Below are 18,534 nucleotides of genomic sequence, written 5' to 3'. Positions count from 1 at the left end.
ACGCCATCCCGCAGTCCTTCTACCTCACCCCATCCCTTGCCTCCTTCAAGACCCATCTCAAGACCCTCCTCTTCGACCATGCTTTTGATCTCCCTGCTTCCCCCCCGCCCTCCACACTTGCCAACCCCGACCCCCAGCTTGGGTTCAAAACTCTGACTGTCCCGCGCCTTGGGACGTCGTCCCGACGTGAAAGGCGCTACACAAATGTAATTTTGTTACTGTTGTTGCTGAACTATTTTTAATTAATTTTATAAGTATTACAGTACTAAAGGATTTTTGAGTAGCACAGCGTGAGCTTAAGTAAAAGCCAACCAGACCATGGAGCCGAGAATCTCTGAAGCTGCATATGGACAACAAAACACCACATGTTTCCTGTCTGCTTACAGTTATTGGGCTAAATTTAGTGAGGTATTTTGCTAAACTGCAGAGTAAGTAAAATACTTTGAAGATTGAGGAAGTACTTCTTAGCTAGCTGTCAAATCAAAAGCATAAATTCCAAGAGCCCCTACCTCACCCCATGCAGAACCAACATTTCTTTTGAAATGACTGTGTCTTATTTATAACAACAATTGAAACAGCATGGAACAGAAATCGAAAACACACGCTATTAATTGCAGCCTTTGGTCACACGTTTTATGTTTTTTGGTGATGGGTTTCCAGTTTAAATGTTGGCAGCTTCCAATTACATATTTTACTGTTCTAGTTACTTTGCCCAACCTGCGACTGAAAAGATCACTGCAGCTCATGGCAAAATCAAGTCCTTACTCTCATTGGCTAAAGTGATATGCCACTGCAGTACTGGGGGAGCGCTGAATTGTTGAACTGTGCCTTTTCTTTGGATGAGATGTTAAAGCAAGGTCCCATCTGCCTGGATTTTAAAATCATTCTTGTCCTACCAGGCAGTTTCAAAGCTCCAGTTTACCTGATGTCATTACACGTGTTTTTGATTGGATGTGAGGCTTTACAACATTTAGCCATTCAGAGGAGCAGTAAACTTTTATTTAAATAACCAGGGCATTCTGACAATATTGCAAAAATAGGCACATTGATGGATAATGGACCCGAGTTGATGGTTGCTTATCTTAGTAACATTGAAAATGCAATGGAGCACAATTCAAATTTCATGTACTTTACATCACATTGGCTTAATATCACTGACCTATACATAGTGTCCACTGTTACAATTATCAAATAGTGTACACTATCACAATTTGTAAGTAATGTACATTATTCCATTGAGTAGATATTGTACACTATCATAGTTATCAAATATTGTACACTATTATAGTTAGCAAGTATTGTATACTATTATAGTAAGCAAGTATTGCATACTATTATAGTTACCAAGTATTGTATAATATTAGAGTTAGCAAGTAGTTGTACAACATAACGGTGAAGTTAGAAAATGCTATTACAGATAGCAAGTGTGGGGGTATACTTATATGGAGAAAGTAATGTACATTATTACAGATAGCATGTAATGTACATTTAGAGTTAACAAGCAGTGTACACTATTCCAGTCAGCAAGTAATGCACCTTATCATAATTACCAAAAATATATAGTATTATAGTTAGCAAGTAGAGTATACTATTATAGCAAATAGTTTAATGCTTACAGTTAGCAAGTAATTTACAATTGTATTTATGATTTTCTCACCATTTTAGGTTACACACTTTTAGAGGTGTGTTTATATAAAATCTTATTGTTTTCAACAAACTGAATATATTTAAATGTATGCTATTTTTGTCTAACGTTATTCTGTGAAGAAACATAATGCACAACATGACACTGTAGAAGTTATTTGCTTCAATCCTCTGCTGTAAGCAAAAGTCCAAGAATATGTGTTCAAAAGGTTATTCACTTGTTTTCAGGAGACAATACTCGGGAATTGTATCTTATCAAAAATGTTTTTTCCACTAATATTTCCCATCAAATAGCTTCTTGTGTAACACATTTCTACACTCTTAATGTGTAGTGTGTTGGCACAGAATAAATAAGAAAGATGCATGGAACTACTGAGTGTGTACCAATGTAGCTTAACACTTATGTAATGTATTCAGACATTAAATAAATATTCTTCTTTGACATTTATTTTTTGAAGAAAGCAGTTTGGGATCTTCCTCTACACGGTGTCAGTTTCCTTACAGTTCTGTATGTTTTCCCATAATTTGGTAACTGTTATTACAAATTTTGGGGCTTAGTCATTTCCTGTAGAATGCTATGCATTTCTTTTGTACAGCAATTTTCTGGAATATAGTTTCCAGATACTTTTCTATCTTTTCTTGTTGTTTCACAATACTGAAATTTCAAGTCATTATTAAGATTGTTAATACATATGTAAGGTAAAGCGATATCAGTATAAATCTTTACAGAAATAAAAGAAAAAATAGCTTAATTTGTGTCACGTAAAATACCATCTATTTAAGCACCAGACAGGATTGTATAATTATTACTATGTGAAACACTGCAAGTTACATTAGTATTTAGTTTTAGACAATTCCTCACTTTTCCCAACAACAACAACATCATTTTACAATATGAAAGAAAGCTCATTTGCGGTAAACAACAGCATCAGTTCACAGGAGTTAACAGATGTAGATACATAACTTGGACAAATGAAAGGATCAGAACTTTCACAAACTTTGTCACATTTGGTAAACTTTTCATTCTCAATAAAAGCTTCAAACATTTTCCGATTAACTGCAATCCACCAAAAGTGTTGTCTTTTAAGTATAATGTACTTGAATAGTGCGTCCTGCCAAAAGGAACAGCAAGCCTGCAAGTAGCGAGAAGAATATCCCAATTGGAGCGATAATGAAAGACCATCCATACTGAACACTGAGTGTAAAATCTGGACAGAGTGCGATTTGTTGCTTGTGAATGTATTCATTTAAATCAATGACTGTTTCAATCCAGATGACATACATAATGACAAGCATTGAAAATAAAATACCTGGGGAGGAAAAAGAGAATATTTCAATTAAAATTATAGAAACCAATGCTCTTCTTTCAATAATAATAATCCTTGCATTTAATATAGCGCCTTATCACATCTTCGAGATGTCTCAAAGTGCTTCACAGAATATACTGTAGAGTGAATTTACTGTAAATTTTGTGGGCAAAATGTAGCAGCCAATTGTGCACAGCAGTGTCCCACAAACAGTTGTGGATTGAGTGACCAATTTTTAAAACTTTTTTTAAGGAATTATTATCCCGGAAAACCGGTCCACCAATCAACAAACAACCGGGTTCCTATTTACTGCGAGATGTGTGGAGTAAGGAAACTTGCCCAATGTTTCGCCCCACTGGGTATCAAACCCAGATCTCTCACTTCCGAGGTGAATGCTCTAACTCTAATTCTATTTATTATGTGTAACCCAAGTTGATTCATCAATGTGGAAGTGGCCACATCTGAAATCTGGCCAATGGGTTTGTCTTTATAAAGATGCTTTGTCTTTATACGCAGCTGGGAAGACTTCTGTGGGAGGCCCCAGTGGAAAGACTCCTTTTGGGAGGACTCCTGTAGGAGGACTCCAGTTGGGAGAACTCATGGGAAGACTCAATTGGAGTGCTCCTGTTGGGAGGACTCCTGTAGGGAGGACTCTTTATTGGGAGGACTCCTGTTGGGCGGTCTCCTTGTTAGAGTGCAACATGTGTGATGAGCTTATTTAGGTCATAGCTTTTCTCTGTTGCTGCTTTGTTGCAGAATATATTAGTATACACGTATATCTCTAGAAGGGTGTGTGATTTCCTTGGTCCCTACTTTGTTGTAGAATATCAGAATCTTATTGTTTTCACAAACTGAATATATTTTAAATTTATCTTATATTTTGAGGCTTAATTAAAGCATTTTTTTAATATAGCTCATGAATTATAGGAGATCCCTGAAATAAAATATGCTCATGACACTCCTGCATGCAAGGTCTTTCCAATGAGGTATAAATTGTCTCTACGTCAATCGGTTATTGCGTTATTGGCAGACACACAGACACACAAACATTTTGTCTTTATCAGTATAGATTAATGATTATCTCCAAGACGCCTGTCAAACAGTAACAAATGGGTAACTCTTTTCCATGTCAGGAGGCTGACACTCCAATGCAGTGCTGAGGGAGTGCAGGTGTCAGTTTGGCTCAGTTGGAGCTGAACTGGCTCTTGGCCTTGGCTCTTGTCAACCTGTGCCTAATACTTTCTGAAATTAGGTAAGCAGGATGCATCCCTTCAGGGAAAGAGTGTGCATTCCATTCCAACAATTCATCTCTGGAATTTCCATGTGTAGGTGGGATGTATGGAAATCTCAGCTTGGTTTGGATACTATTAAGCATGGTGATCAGTTTCCACATTTGTCAGACACCCGGCTGACCAAAATAAAGTCAGAAGGTTGTCCATTCAAGGCATACGTCAGGACTTTGAACCTACTATCCTTCTAGACTGACACTCCAGTGCTACCCCATGATCAGTGGCCGAGACTTCAGGGACTAACCCCCTAATCTATGGAATATCATATTTCTACCCCTCCATTTCAATCCCTCTCTAAGTATCTTTAAATTCCGCCTTAGAATCGCCTTTAACCTTGTGTATGGAAGATACACAGTAGCCAAACAGAGGGGGAGCAAAGGAGTGGGGTAGGAGACAGGAGCCTTTCTCACTAGCCTTTGCAGAACTGATTTTGAGCTGCCTTGAGTTTTAACATACAGTAGTTACAACAACAACTTGCATTTGTAAAGCGCCCTTCACACTTCTCGTCTTGGAGTGCTTCACAGATTATAGTTGATATACCTGTTTTGTGACTTAATAACTTGAATGATATATGAGCAATGGTTTGACAAGCTGGAGCTTGTCAGTTTTTAAAGAAAAACACAGAGGGGACCTCATAGAGGTGTATAAACTTTTAAATGGTTATTGAAAAAGTAAACCTGGAACAATACTTTAGGATGCACTAAGACAGTAGGTTTTAGACGCATTGCAGCAGCTGTTGATCAAGGAGGAGTGAAAGGAACTTGGCAGGCAATAGGAAATAGTATGTCAGACTAATCCTCGGGTTAAGTAGAACTTTGTGTTTAAGTAGAATGGTAGATAAACAGAATTTTGTTTGACGACACAATTTTTTTATATAAAAGCATATTTTTACAAATGTATTATTTCAAACTATTTTATCCCGAGGAACACATATCGTAGCAAAGAAAAATCTGAGTTCAAATATAGCTTTTGTGTGCTTGATGGCAAAAGACCAGGGTACAGCTGGAGTTAACAGCAACAACAGATGTCTCCTGAATTTGATCCTGGGGACACAGAAAATCTGGAGATGTTGTACTGGGAAACTCTTAAATAACCCGTGATCCTCCAGAGTCAAGCGTGAATTCCGTGAGCTCTGCTTCAGTAATTACTGGTTAGCTCTGCTCTCTATATGAGGCACTTTGGAGGAGAACAATGAGCACCATCCCTCATATTAGAGGAATCAGCGGTGACCAACAAGAGGGTTAGCGGGAAGGAGAGAGAGAGGTTTGGAATGTAGAATCTGGGCACAGAAACCCAGATATGGCGAGGCAGGAGAACAAAGGTTCAAAGTTGCAAAGGGCAATTTCAGTTTATATGCTACAAACTACACAATTTCTTTACCCGAAGGGCAATTAAAGACTGGAATGGGTTGTCAAGAATGGTGGTGGAGACCAGGACCCTGGACTCATTTAACAAACAATGTGATGCTGTGATGTGAGAATGGTTGACTAAGTGATCTGGAAGGATGAGACCAAATGGGCCAAAGAGTCTTCTATAATCAAATTTCTCTTGTGATCTTGTGATAAAAGATGAGGTATATTCTCGCCTTTCGCAAAGGGTAACTCGCTTATTTGTTGTACTCTTGAATGCAGCTTTGCTATTTTTTCACAACACACCAACAATTTCTCTTAATTTCAGAGCAATCTGTTTATTTTAATAATACAATGCTAAATTCAAAGTTAAGTAATGTGAGAGAACATTTAAATAGTAATAATAACATAATTCTGGGTAGGTTTTATGTACCACTTCTTTCAATATAGGGGAAGGCCAGCGAAGGGTTAGTGCCTATTATTCCATCTGTCCTTTGATGCATTATTTTTAATTCCTAATTTTGGCTAATTATTTTAAATGCTTGTTTCATGGGTTTCCCTACACACATTAACTTTAGTGGAGCAAACCCTCTGCAATTATAAGGCTTTTGATCAGTGTGTTTGTGCTGTACAGCACTGCAACTATAAGGATTGTTGATGGTCTATTTAAAGATCGTTCTTGTCCATGGTGACAGAGCATCAACAAATCACACTTCATATTTTCAAGGCCAGACATAGAAACAGAAGTAGACCATTCAGCCTCTCAAGCCTGTTCTGCCATTCTTTAAGATCATAGCTGTACCTCAACCCCAATTACCTGACCTTACCCCATATCTGCCATCTACGTCAATACAAAGGAACACTGGAAACTCCCATAAATACGAGGAGTTTTAAACAATTGCCACGTATTTTGCTCTACACTAAAGGTATCATTTGAATCTGTCAGCTTGGCTCAGTTGAAAGCGTTCTCGCCTCTGAATCAGAAGGTTCTGGGTTCGAGCCATTTGGCAGGACTTTGAATTCTTGTCTGGCACTCCAGTACTGTGCTTGGGGAAAGCTGCATTGTTGTCATTCTTCCAATGCAATGTTAATTCAAGCTGTCTGTCTCTTCAGGTAAATATATCAACCAATCAAATATCAGGGCAAACAGGACAATTTGCCCACAATATCCCAGCCAACAATTGAATGACTAATTTCATTTTAGGTGATTGTTGGCCAGGACACTGGGAGAAACTCCTTTCTCTTTTCGCAAAGTGCCATAGGATCTTTAATGTCCATTTGAACAAACAGAAAGGAACTTGATTTAATAATAATAATCCTTGCATTTGATATAGGGCCTTATCACATCATTGAGACATCTCAAACTGCTTCACAAAATATATTGTAAAGTGTAGTGACTGTCCATTTTGTGGGTGAAACACAACAGTCAATTACGCACAGCAGTGTCCCACAAACAATTGTGGATTGAGTGATCAAATTTTTTTGGAGATTTAACGTTTCATCTGAAGGACGGAACCTTCAACAATGTAACAGCCCACCAGCTCTGAATTGGAGTGTAACCTGGACTATAAGAGTTCATAGTGCTTGAACCCACCACCAACTGAGCCACGCTGAAAAAAGCCAGGGTGACTGACACATAAACGTGTATTGGTGTATGAGATTGTGTGAGAAAGAGAGTATTATTTAGGAAACAGCTTTATGCTACAGTGGGAGGATCCTCGGTGGGGTGAGGGGGTAGATGGAGTCTCCTTGTAGCTGAACTGGCTCCAATGGAATATCGGAATCGAGCCTTCTGAGGCAGTCTCAGGAGTCTGGTTCCTGAGCCAGACAGGTCCACAGAATTCTAGGGCACTGCTGTTGACAGCTCAGCCAGCCCGGCTCATCGGCAGACCAGTCAATGGGGCTAGTGAGTCATCCCAATCAACTCTTGTCAACCCTGCAAGCCAAATCCCTAATGGGTAGGGGGGGGTCCAAGCTGGACAAGCAGCGAAAAAGCTTGTTGGACAGCAATATCAATGGCAAGTTATGTGGTTTTAGCTGGTTAGACTCCAGCAGTACCCCAACACACACTCTGGAGTCCCCAAGCCTTGGCACTTGCCAACTTGCACTAATACTTTCCAGAATTTAGTAAGAAGGGTGCATCCCTCCAGGTAGAGAGTGTGCATTCCATTCCAAGAATCTGTCTCTGGGATTTACACGTGTAGGTGGGATGCATGAAAATCTCAGCTTGGTTTGGATACACTTGAGCATGGTGATGGGTTTCCACATGTCTCAAACACCCAGCTGACACCCCCAAAAAATGGGAGGATGTAGAGTAGATATTATGGAGGGATAAGATCACATGGGTCAAAAGTCCTGCACAATCCGAACCTCTTTTGTTATCTTGTGTGTGTGTGAGAGAGTTAGACTTGATTTTAAAAAAACTTGTTTTTCAATCCATAACCTGGGCCAGCAAGTCGTTTATCCAACAAATCAATGCCTGCAAGCAGGAAGAAGTTCTCTACTGCAAACATTTCATACGGTTTGAAAATTCTACTTACCGGCAGCGAGAAACAGCCCACCTCCCGCTTTGTAGAGTTTATGATTAGAAAATGGAGCGGCGCAGATGATGATAAAGCCTCCTATTATGACAGCAACAACGCCCAACATCATGAACACTGTCCAGAAACCACGATAAACTGAAAACAGGCACAATATGAATTATTAGTTAAATTCTCTGTCAGATTAAAAGGAACAATGACATTGCTTTCAGAACTGCAAAATCATTCCTATCCACCGCCCAACCCGCCTCACGATAGCCATTCTGCCCTGCTCTCCGGAACTCCGTCCCAGAGCCCTCCACCCCATCCTCTCCCTTCCCACCTTTAAAGCCTGCCTAAAGATCATTTTTTCCAACGCACTTTAGTCACCTTTCCCTCCTTCCACCCAAAGCTCCACCCACCCCAGCTTGGACTCTCAGTCAACATTTTGAATTGTCCTCCAGTCATGAAAGACATTATAAAGATGTAAAATGGTTGATGCTGTAACCTGCACTGACAGATAATCCTAAAAATAATCATGTGTCATTTTCTACGAGTTTTCTACTTCTGGTTTTATGGAGACACACATCTCTGGCAGTCACTCCCCTTTATTCATTTCGGTAGAATTTCTCAAAAATGGTATCCATCAACAAGTTATTTGTTCCACTATCTTAAACCCGCCGGTATGAGGTATGAGGTAGACCGGGAATATATGTATTGACTAACATCTACAAATATCACATTGTTTTGATCTATCACCTTCATGAATGAATGGCAACTAAATATTCAGTCTCAGTGTTTATCTATCAGGAACTTGAGGTCTGATTACTTACTGATTGCAGTTTCATAAGCAGTGGAGTTGTGTGCCTCTGCTGTCATAGGGAATGGGATGAGATAGGCATGCATACAGTACTTCGAAGGAGGTTGGTTGGCTAGACAATAAAGTGAACAATGTGAGCAATATTAACTGAATCATCACAACACACTCAAGCACTAATACCACAATATCACACTAATAACAAAATGTTATGAGGACATGGAGGCAAGCTCTACCAGAATTACTGGTTGAAGCAAGACCATAAATTAGACAAGAATCGGAACAGAAAAAAATACATAAGGAAATGGGGAAAGGCAGGGGTGCAGGCCTAAGTCAACAGCTCTTACAGAGTGTCAGCAGAAGCATGATATGTCCTATTCCAGGGATTCCCAAACCTTCGGTCACAAAGCCCACAGGGCTAGGTATCAAGGTCTCAAGAACCCCCACAACATTAGGGATCCTGACTGAGAAGCCCCCCCCACTCAGGCTGTGCACGCTTCTGGCAGAGCATCGAGGCCTCCCTCTCGTATCCTCCAGAAAAGGCTGCCTTTAAATACTTTGCACTGGAACCATGGAAACATGCCTTCCTCATTCGCTCATCGGGCTGTGCAGGTTTCCTTAGTCCAACTGGGCTTCGGTAGCCTTTGGATCTCCAGTAATTCTCACGAAATGCGGCAGCCAATTGCGCACAGCAATGTCCCACAAACAGTCGTGGATTGAAAATGACCAATTTATTATTGTTTTTGTTTTGGAGGGATTATTATTAGGCGTGTGGAGTAAGGAAACTTGCCCAAGGTTTCGCCCTGCCTGGAATTGAACCCAGGTGTCTCGTTTTCAAGGCTTCTAAGGATTATTAGGAAAAATTATCTATCTACCAGTGATTAGCTCTTCAATCCTCTTTTAATCTAGCAGAAGTTTAGCATCAAGTCAAATAAGAAAAATGAGATACAACTATACAACTTCATACAACAACAAAATTACATTTATAGAGCACCTTTCACATTGGGAGGATGTCCCAAAGCAATGTACAGTCAGATGTCAGGGCCCAAGCATGGGGGAGGGGTGGTGTAGGGGTGAGGGAAGGCAGAGAGGTGGGAGGGAGACCAAAGGCACGGTCGAAGAGAAGGGTCTTGAGACCGACCTTGAAGGATGCAAGGGAGGAAGCGAGGCTGTGGGATGGAGTTTCAGAGTGTGGGGGCAGGGAGGCTGAAAGCCCTGCCACCAATGGTAAGGCAGGTCGGGTGGGAGACATGCAGCAGGTCGGAGCCAGATGAACGGAGAGAGCAGGCAGGTTGATAGCAGTATTATAGAGTACAGCTGAACATGTAAGTTTTTCTATATTTGTAGAATATTGGTACTACTGGGATTTAAATTGTAAGCTTTTAAATAAAGACTGCAATAACAAGAGGCATAATAAGTCACAAGTGTATTAAACTAATTAATACAATGAATATAAAGGTTTACAAAATTGTATTGGAATTGTAAGCTTCATTACTGCTATCTCTTGTCTTATGTAGGGAAGTCCTATAGCTCACTGGTTAGAGCACTCACCTCGCAAGCGCGAGACTTGGGTTCGATTCCTGGCAGGGTGAAATATTGGGCAAGTTTCCTTACTTAACAAGGCTCTGTTTACCAAGCAGTAAGTAGGGACCCAGTTATTAGACGATTGGCAGATGGCTTTTCAAAAAAAAAATTGGTCACTTCAATGCAAGACTGTTTGTGGGATACTGCTGTGCGCACTTGGCTGCTGCGTTTCGCCCACAAAATATACAGTCAATTCATTTTATAGTATATTCTGTGAAGTGCTTTGAGACATCTCGAAGACGTGATAAGGCACTATTTCAAATGCAAGGATAATTATTTATTATATTATTATGAAATCCTTTCCAGCATCTCACAAACTTAATCACCATTTGCTGCTATTTTGTGTAAGTTTCTATTAAGTTGCGTTTCTATTTTGCTTCATAAATTTACCAATGTAACAGAATTGATTAAATATCCCAGTATGACACCATATACAGAACAACCCTGTTATAACATCCTGGTATAGCTCAGCTACAGCTCTTTTGTCCTGTATACCTATGCTAACTGGAAGCATAGATGGGCTCTCAATGCTTTTCTCTAAGGTTTCAATTTTTCTTTGTCACATTCACCATGTTGCATACAGTCTTGCCACATTTTGGAAACTGAAGTAGGATTGCATCTAAGATGTAGGGAACACACCTATTACATTTATTCTCGACATTCTGAATTAACAGATTTCACTTACTGAACCAGAATTTCCAAATGTCGTTGTCCACAACGGCTTCATTAAACCAGCATCTCCAGAAGAAACCCTCATGATGAAAAGTGGCACCGGTTTTATGGAAAAACACAATGTCGCCCTTCTAAACAAGAAAATAAATCTTGAGCCAATTCATCAAAGCATTGGTGGCCAACATTTTTGGTGGGCCAACCAAATAATTTTTCCATTATTGAATTTTTCTTCATTTATGGCCCAGCCATGGGTATCGCGGCTCAGTAGTAGCTACTGTAAACAAGGTAGTGATTTGGTGTGTACTTGCCTGGACTGCCGTGGAAAATGTATTTGGTTGACCCACCAAACCTGTTTGCCACCAATAACAAAAAGCAATCTAGGTATCAATCTGGCTCAGTTGATTGAACTCACAGTCTAGGCTGACTCTCAAATATAGTGTTAGGAGAGCAATGACAAGGTCCTCTCCTTCAGATAAAATGTTAAACTGAAGTTGTGTCTGCCTGTGCAGTTGGACGTTAAAGTTCCCATGGCACTAATCGAAAAGGAAAGGGAGATGTTTTCTGAGTCCTGACCAACAATCCTTCAGATAAAATTGGTCAATACGATAGCTCATGGGTATTTGACTGTTTGTGGGACATTACTGTTCATACATTTTCTGCTGTGTTCACCTACAAAATACAGTTGCTACCCTTTAAAATGAAAAATATGAAATGCTTTGAGACATCCTTCTGACATGAAAGGCTCTATATCAAATGCAAAGATTTTTTATAGCATATATTATATTATTTACTGAAGTTGAAAATGCAGTATTTGCTCCTTGGGTTCATTATATAGAAATTCCAAGTCATATGTAGAGACTCCAGTCACTCGACAAAATACATCATGCCAACCTGTGGTAACTCTACTCTAATGACTAAAGTCACTCTGCCTGGAGTCCCTATTTTGGAATTCAGATCAACTATTTAGTGAATCCAGCTAATTAATTATCCATTTTCACTACAATTTTGGGGTCTAACTTATATTCTAAATAAAGTTTCCTTAAGTTATTGAATATTAATTACCTGAATATGCTGGATGTGTGACCAGGCTGTAGATCATTGTCATTGCAAATGATGTCACAAATTTGTCTTCCTGCTTGCAGATCTCAACTAATAATTAACAAAATTGTGGCTTTACTCTGATCTTCCAAATCCTATTTTGCTCTTCATGCTTTAATCTACTGCTTACTCCTCATTACATTTCCTCCACTATCAGTGGCTGAACTGAGCCTTTGATCACTGTGCCTCTGTCCTCTAGAACTGTCTTCCAAACTACTTTGCCTTGTCCCTCTCTTCCTTGCTTCAAAAACATTCTAAAAACATATCTCTTCTTACAAGCTTTGGGTTAACATCTTTAAATCCCCTCTTCACCATGTTGAATGGGCACCAAGCTACATTTGCCAAATGCTTCAATGCATTTTTTTTCATGAAAGGTGTATCGTTTTTATGTAGAGATGCAAACAGTTTACTGCAGTTATACAAAACTACTGAGTTCTGATAAAACAGACTTCTAAGCATGTATAATTCTCAACAAATATAATTTGCAGAGTGCTGCTCACTGGAGCTGAACACCAATTAAAGTTATTGAGGACCAAAGAGTTAAGCCAGCTTTCAAGTAAATTAAGATCAACAGCTGGAAAATTCAATTGTTATTCTTGGTAGTTGGCTCTGCAATAACTACAACCAAAAGTTAGAGTTATATAGCAGCTGCTCACATTAGTCAATAGGGCAAACTACACTCTGTCAGTGGTTTTGCTAGCCACACTCTAAATCAGATCATCAACAAGTTATCCATTTGAAACCGTAACATTACCAGACTTCCACATCAATTAGTTAAATCAGGGCTTCAATGGGTAATAGGTGTGTCACAGAAGATGCTTTTCATCTTGCCAATATTTAACACTAATTTTAAAACTAACAGTTCTATTGCTTTTCCTTTTTTTATATTTGCTTTATAATAAATGAAATTGATAAACCAACATAGTGATGATATTGCTGGTGCACAATGCGACTGTAAAGCCAGAGGCATTTCATTATAAATACATTAAATGCATTATATCAAAAATAAAATGGCTTAAGTTCTTGTCCATTTGAAACCAAGAACTTACACTTGGCATCAATTTGCTGCTGGGTCACATTGGTATCACTTGTGCAGCAGAAGCACAGCATTTGATGCCTGAGGACTGAAGCAAATGAAGATCCTATAGAAAGACTTCCAACAATGTTTATGATGAAGTTTGTACCTTTGCCATGTGAGTCATGGAACCTTTTTTTCAATTTAGAAACAAGTCATTGAGCATTAAGCATCAAAAAGTGTCACTTTAAACAGTTCAGCTCTTCTATGAGTTGGTAGCTGCTGTTCTTGTTCCATTCCCCCAACCCCCATCTAATAATTCAAAGCATTCAACTACCCAGTGTCATGTAACATTACCGAGTACAGCAGTTATGAAAATGAAAGGAAACGCAGGCAGTAGCTTATTTATTTTTACAGATGTCTTTTACAAAAAGTAGTTATAGATGCTCGTTGTTTTAGTTTGCTGGGTTTGTAATCATTTTGATGTGTTGTTATGCTGTTTAGTTTGATATAAAATATAAATAGTTTGGTTACCACAACAGCTGGTTCACAAAATTTCACATTCCACAATTCTATGATTTCCATGACTCTTTCCATGTCTAATCTAGGATTTTCCCAAGCATTTATCTGCCCCAATCTCTGGAACTCCATCGCGGAATCTCTTCGACTCGCTCCTTCCCTTGTCTCCTTCAAGGTCCACCTCAAGTCTTTCCTCTTTGACTTCACTTTCGGCCATCTTCATGTTGTCAAAATTACAGCCCTATTCATGGCTGTAATGGGCTTCAATAGGTAATGGGTATGTATCAGAAGATGCTTTTCATCTTGCCAATATCTTTATTGCTTTCCCTTTTTAATATTCGCTTTTTAACAAATGAAATTGTTAAACCAGTGTAGTAATGGTATTGCTGGTGCACAATGCAAGTGTAAAATCAGAGGCAGTTAATTATAAATACAGTAAATGCATTATATCAAAAAATAAAAAGGGTTTAAGTTATTTTGCAGAAATGGTCATAGGTTAAATTAGAAAAGTTTCACATCGAGAGGACAGCTCGAAGCGTTTATTATGAAGGTTAACCCTCAAAAACTATGAGCATCAGCTGTTGAGCTGTTGCACAATAAACTTTTACACGGGTTTGGAAATAAGTTATGCACATTCGTTCGTATGGCAGTGCTCACATCAGTTCACATTACTGGGGGAGAAAATTTTCAGGGTGTGCAAAATTTGGCAAATGATTGCATTTGGGCTAAACTTTGTGCTGTGCTTACAAGAACTTACAGTGAACCAGTGTCATACTTAAGATTGCATTTAAATAACGTGCTAAGTCTGGGTGCTCTGAAACGCTGTACAAATAGAATAAACCTGGACCCAGGCGGAATTTTCAACCCCCTGGGTTTCACTTGTAATGCATTATTATTATTATTATTATTATTATTATTGATCAAAATACATTTGGGTTTGTTGTATCCTTTCCAGGTGATGATGAATGCAAAAGTCTCCAAAGATTGCCACTTACCTGGATCTCTGCGGTGATCAGGTCGGTGCTATTCTGGGCAGAAGGGCAGGTTTCAGTGGCCAACAGCCAGTAATCCGTCCCGAAAGCCAACAGAAACAGGAGAACCCCGAGAGCTCCAAAAACCCCGGCGAAGAACAGAGCCACTCTGAGCTTCATAGCGATCCTCTGCAGCGCACACTGATCTCTGTCTGTGCAATTAACCAGGTGCTGGTGCTGGTGCTGGTGGTGGAGGGGGAGGAGGGGGATGGCCAGAGCTCTCCTCCAATCTCACTTCTGTCTGTCTGTCCTCCTTCGGGAATTCTATCCTCTGCCCAAACCACTTTGCACAGGGATGTGTGCAGTGATACCAAAATAGTCTTTTGCAACCCTGACATACAGTATTACAATTCCTAACCACACAGGGTGTAGCCAGACTGACCCTCTCCTCTCGTTCCCTAAAATATTAGGATATTAAAGGGATGACCCTCCCCTCTCGTTCCCTAAAATATTAGGATATCAATTTCGCAAATCTTTGCAGCCTGCAAATCACTCTTTACAGAATGCAACACTAACTGTGCCGTTTCTCCTCCCCAAACACTTCTAAATCAAAAAGTATTGATGGATACGTCGCATGACCTTTAGCACATTTCTATTTAGGACAATGCTGCAGCAATGCTGGAGTCCTGTAGCTCAGTGGTTAGAGCACTCGCTTTGCAAGCGAGAGACCTGAGTTCAATTCCAGGCAGAGGGCGAAACCTTGGGCAAGTTTCCTTACTCCACACGCCTAATAATAATCCCTCCAAAACAAAAACAATAATAAATTGGTCATTTTCAATCTACGACTGTTTGTGGGACATTACTGTGCGCAATTGGCTGCCGCGTTCGCCCACAAATATACAGTCAATTCACTTTACAGTGTGTTCTGTGAAGCGCTTTGGGACGTCCTCCCGACGTGAAAAGCGCTATATCAAATGCAAGGATTATTATAATACAACTGCAACCCTGACCTTTTGTTTAATTGCAGTGTGGGATCCTATTGCACTCCTTGCTTTCTGGTTAGTGCACTCCCAACATCAACAACCTGCCCTATATAGTGCCTTTCATGCAGACCAGTGCCTCTGAGCACTTAACAGTGGTGGAGCCTGACTCGGAGCCAGGGGAAGGTAGGAGGTGATTGTAAGTATGGTCAAACAGTGGTCTAAAATGGTATTCAGACATGATCTCAAAGAGTGGAAGGAGGGGATCAAGGCAGAGGGATTGGCGTTGAGAGTTCCAGAGCTACTACTCAAATTAAGTTTCTGAATCTTTATTCAGAATACCAAGGATACAGCATGTGACTCCCCAGTCCTTTGGTCCTTTTGTTGATTTTGAGCGCATTATATACTGATTTAACGCACATGCTTCCAATTTATTAAAGCCTGCAGTGATGGTTTGTTGGATTCTTTTTGAAAATTGTATGTCAATGTAGCATGTTTTTGTTGTTTTGGTCGTGTTGGTGTTCTGGTGTGTGTTTCTAAAATAACTCGAGTTTCTAGGCATAATCATTTTTTAAAATCCTAGCTTTTGATATAGCGCCCTTCACGTCAGGAAGGCATCTTAAAGCACTTCACAGGATTTACCATAAAGAAATAGCGGCTGGCAACTTTTTTGACAGGTGAGGCAATCTGAATTTGCCTAATCAAGCAACTTGTTACCATTACAATGGGTGCTTCAACCATGTACAAAGCCAAAGCCTTATTTACCTCACCTGATGAACCATCACTGCTGTTAGGCGTATTAATAGTAAGTTTTTTTAAAGTGAACCAGCAAGCGATTTGTGCATAGTAATAATGTCCCACAAACAGCCACAAAGTAAATGACCAATTCTATTTGGGGGATTGTTGGTCAGATCACGAGGAGAAACATACTTCTCTTTTCAAACAGTGTCATGGGATTTTTAACATCCACCAGAACAGGCAGACAGGGCCTAACTTCTCATCTGATGCATATTCAACAAAACTGATAAACTGAAGTTCACATCTTCTGCTATATGAGGACTACCTTTATACAGTACAGAAATAAGATAATGTAGACACCAAAAATGAAAGGAGTGAGGACACAGTAATGTATGAAACTATTCAGTCAGTTGAGCCCATTCTTTGCAATGGATTTATAATGTCAAGGATTCTTTATAATCTATTTAATTTCTCGAGGAAGATAAATAGATGTAGTCAAGTAAACCAAAATAAATTAAAAGATTGTAAGGATTCTATAATAAATGTGTGAAATATTATCTGAGATTCTCAAGGCTGAAAAACACACAGGCTGTAGAACAACACTCTGAAAGTGTCTTTCAGTTCTTTTCCCATGGGAAAATAGTCTGCTCAAGGCCACTGCCTGCTTGAGGCTCCGGTTCCATTTTCTAAGAGGGAAAAACTAGAGACCAAAGGAATCATCTTGCAAAAGATGAAGTAGGTGAAAGATCATCTACCAACTGGATAAAGAGAGATCAATTTGGAAAAATAATCAGAAGAGATAGGGAGTTGGAACTTGGAGTTGTGAACCATATTCCAGCTTCTAAAAAAGGAAGATCAAGACTTAAACGACTGTCAACAACTTTATCGACACTCTCCAGTCGCAACAGTAAAGCTTTTGGGTGATTGAACAATAGTATGGCAGTACCTAAATACTATTTGGTGGATTAAATTGGACATTAAATCGGACATTACTCCTCCACCTCTTCCGCAACATTTGGTTTGGCCAATCATTGTGAACTGTATATGGATACGTAAGCATTATTCAGTTTATTCTTTTAACTAACTATTTTAATCTGAATTAATAAACATCATTTTTTATATAAGATTTGTCTTCACTGCATGGTTAAAATATACATCTTACATGATGAAATATATTCCAAGCCCTGAAGCAAAAAATCCAAGATTTAATCTAAAATTATAAATCTAAGATTTAATCTAAATTGTCCACGTCTAATTTACTGCATTTCACAGAAGGTACCATACCTGTACTTCCATTGTCTAGCTTTCAGCGTATCTGTCCCCACCCTCAGGAACTCCATCCCGAGTCCATTTGACTCAGATGCAAACCTTAGGTCGTTAAGTGTTTTGGGACAACCTCTCAACATGAAAGGCGCTATATACAGGTAAAATAAAATTTCTATTGTATTGTCCCAACAGAAAGAGGACTATGATGTTCACAAGGTGTATCAAAATGTCCCTGGGATCAAATCCATATATTTTAATTGATCTGTACTGTAATCTGATCAACTGTATATTTAGTAGCCAGCAGCGAAGTTAATTCAGTTGAAGGTCCTTCACAGATTTTATTTTACTGTACTGAATAACATGGCCAAACTGGGGAACTTGCCATAGGATAAATGTTAGTGTTGTGTCTGATGAAAGGCCACAAACACACATATTGTGGAGTTGTCCTAGCCGTATTCCCTTTAGGACACAGAGGTGAATATGATAGCAATAGTGGAGAAGTTAAACATTAACAATGTCTCTGAATTACACATAATAGGATATTTGTCAAAGATTTGTGTTCCACATATTTAAATAGAATGAATTGATCAGACCTATTGATGTCGAAGAGAGATATAGAGATAATTTAGCAATTAAAAAGGCTGGATACATTTTATATTCCCACTAGGTAAATGAGCCTTCAAAAATATGAATCTGGAGAATTAGTATTTTATTATGTGAAGAGGTTGTAGCTTTATCATCAAATGTGGGACAGAATGATGGGCAT

General features: G+C 39.3%; 1 protein-coding gene across 1 annotated transcript; it reads right to left on the bottom strand.

Moving 5' to 3' along the window:
• Positions 1 to 981: 981 nt before the first annotated feature.
• On the bottom strand, positions 982 to 15,397 carry LOC103172436 (transmembrane protein 182). Its single transcript, XM_007885201.2, has 5 exons — positions 14,809 to 15,397; positions 11,195 to 11,312; positions 8,942 to 9,040; positions 8,130 to 8,267; positions 982 to 2,954 (listed from the first exon to the last, which is right to left on the bottom strand). The coding sequence occupies exons 1-5, from the start codon at positions 14,962 to 14,964 to the stop codon at positions 2,728 to 2,730; spliced, it is 738 nt and encodes a 245-aa protein (XP_007883392.2). The 5' UTR covers positions 14,965 to 15,397; the 3' UTR covers positions 982 to 2,727.
• Between the last annotated feature and the right edge of the window lie 3,137 nt (positions 15,398 to 18,534).

The sequence above is a fragment of the Callorhinchus milii genome, unplaced genomic scaffold (genome assembly GCF_018977255.1).
Source record: "Callorhinchus milii isolate IMCB2004 unplaced genomic scaffold, IMCB_Cmil_1.0 Scaffold4, whole genome shotgun sequence".
Lineage (NCBI taxonomy): Eukaryota > Metazoa > Chordata > Chondrichthyes > Chimaeriformes > Callorhinchidae > Callorhinchus > Callorhinchus milii.
The sequence above is the reverse complement of the archived record's forward strand: the minus strand, read 5'-3'. Positions and strand labels throughout refer to the sequence as shown.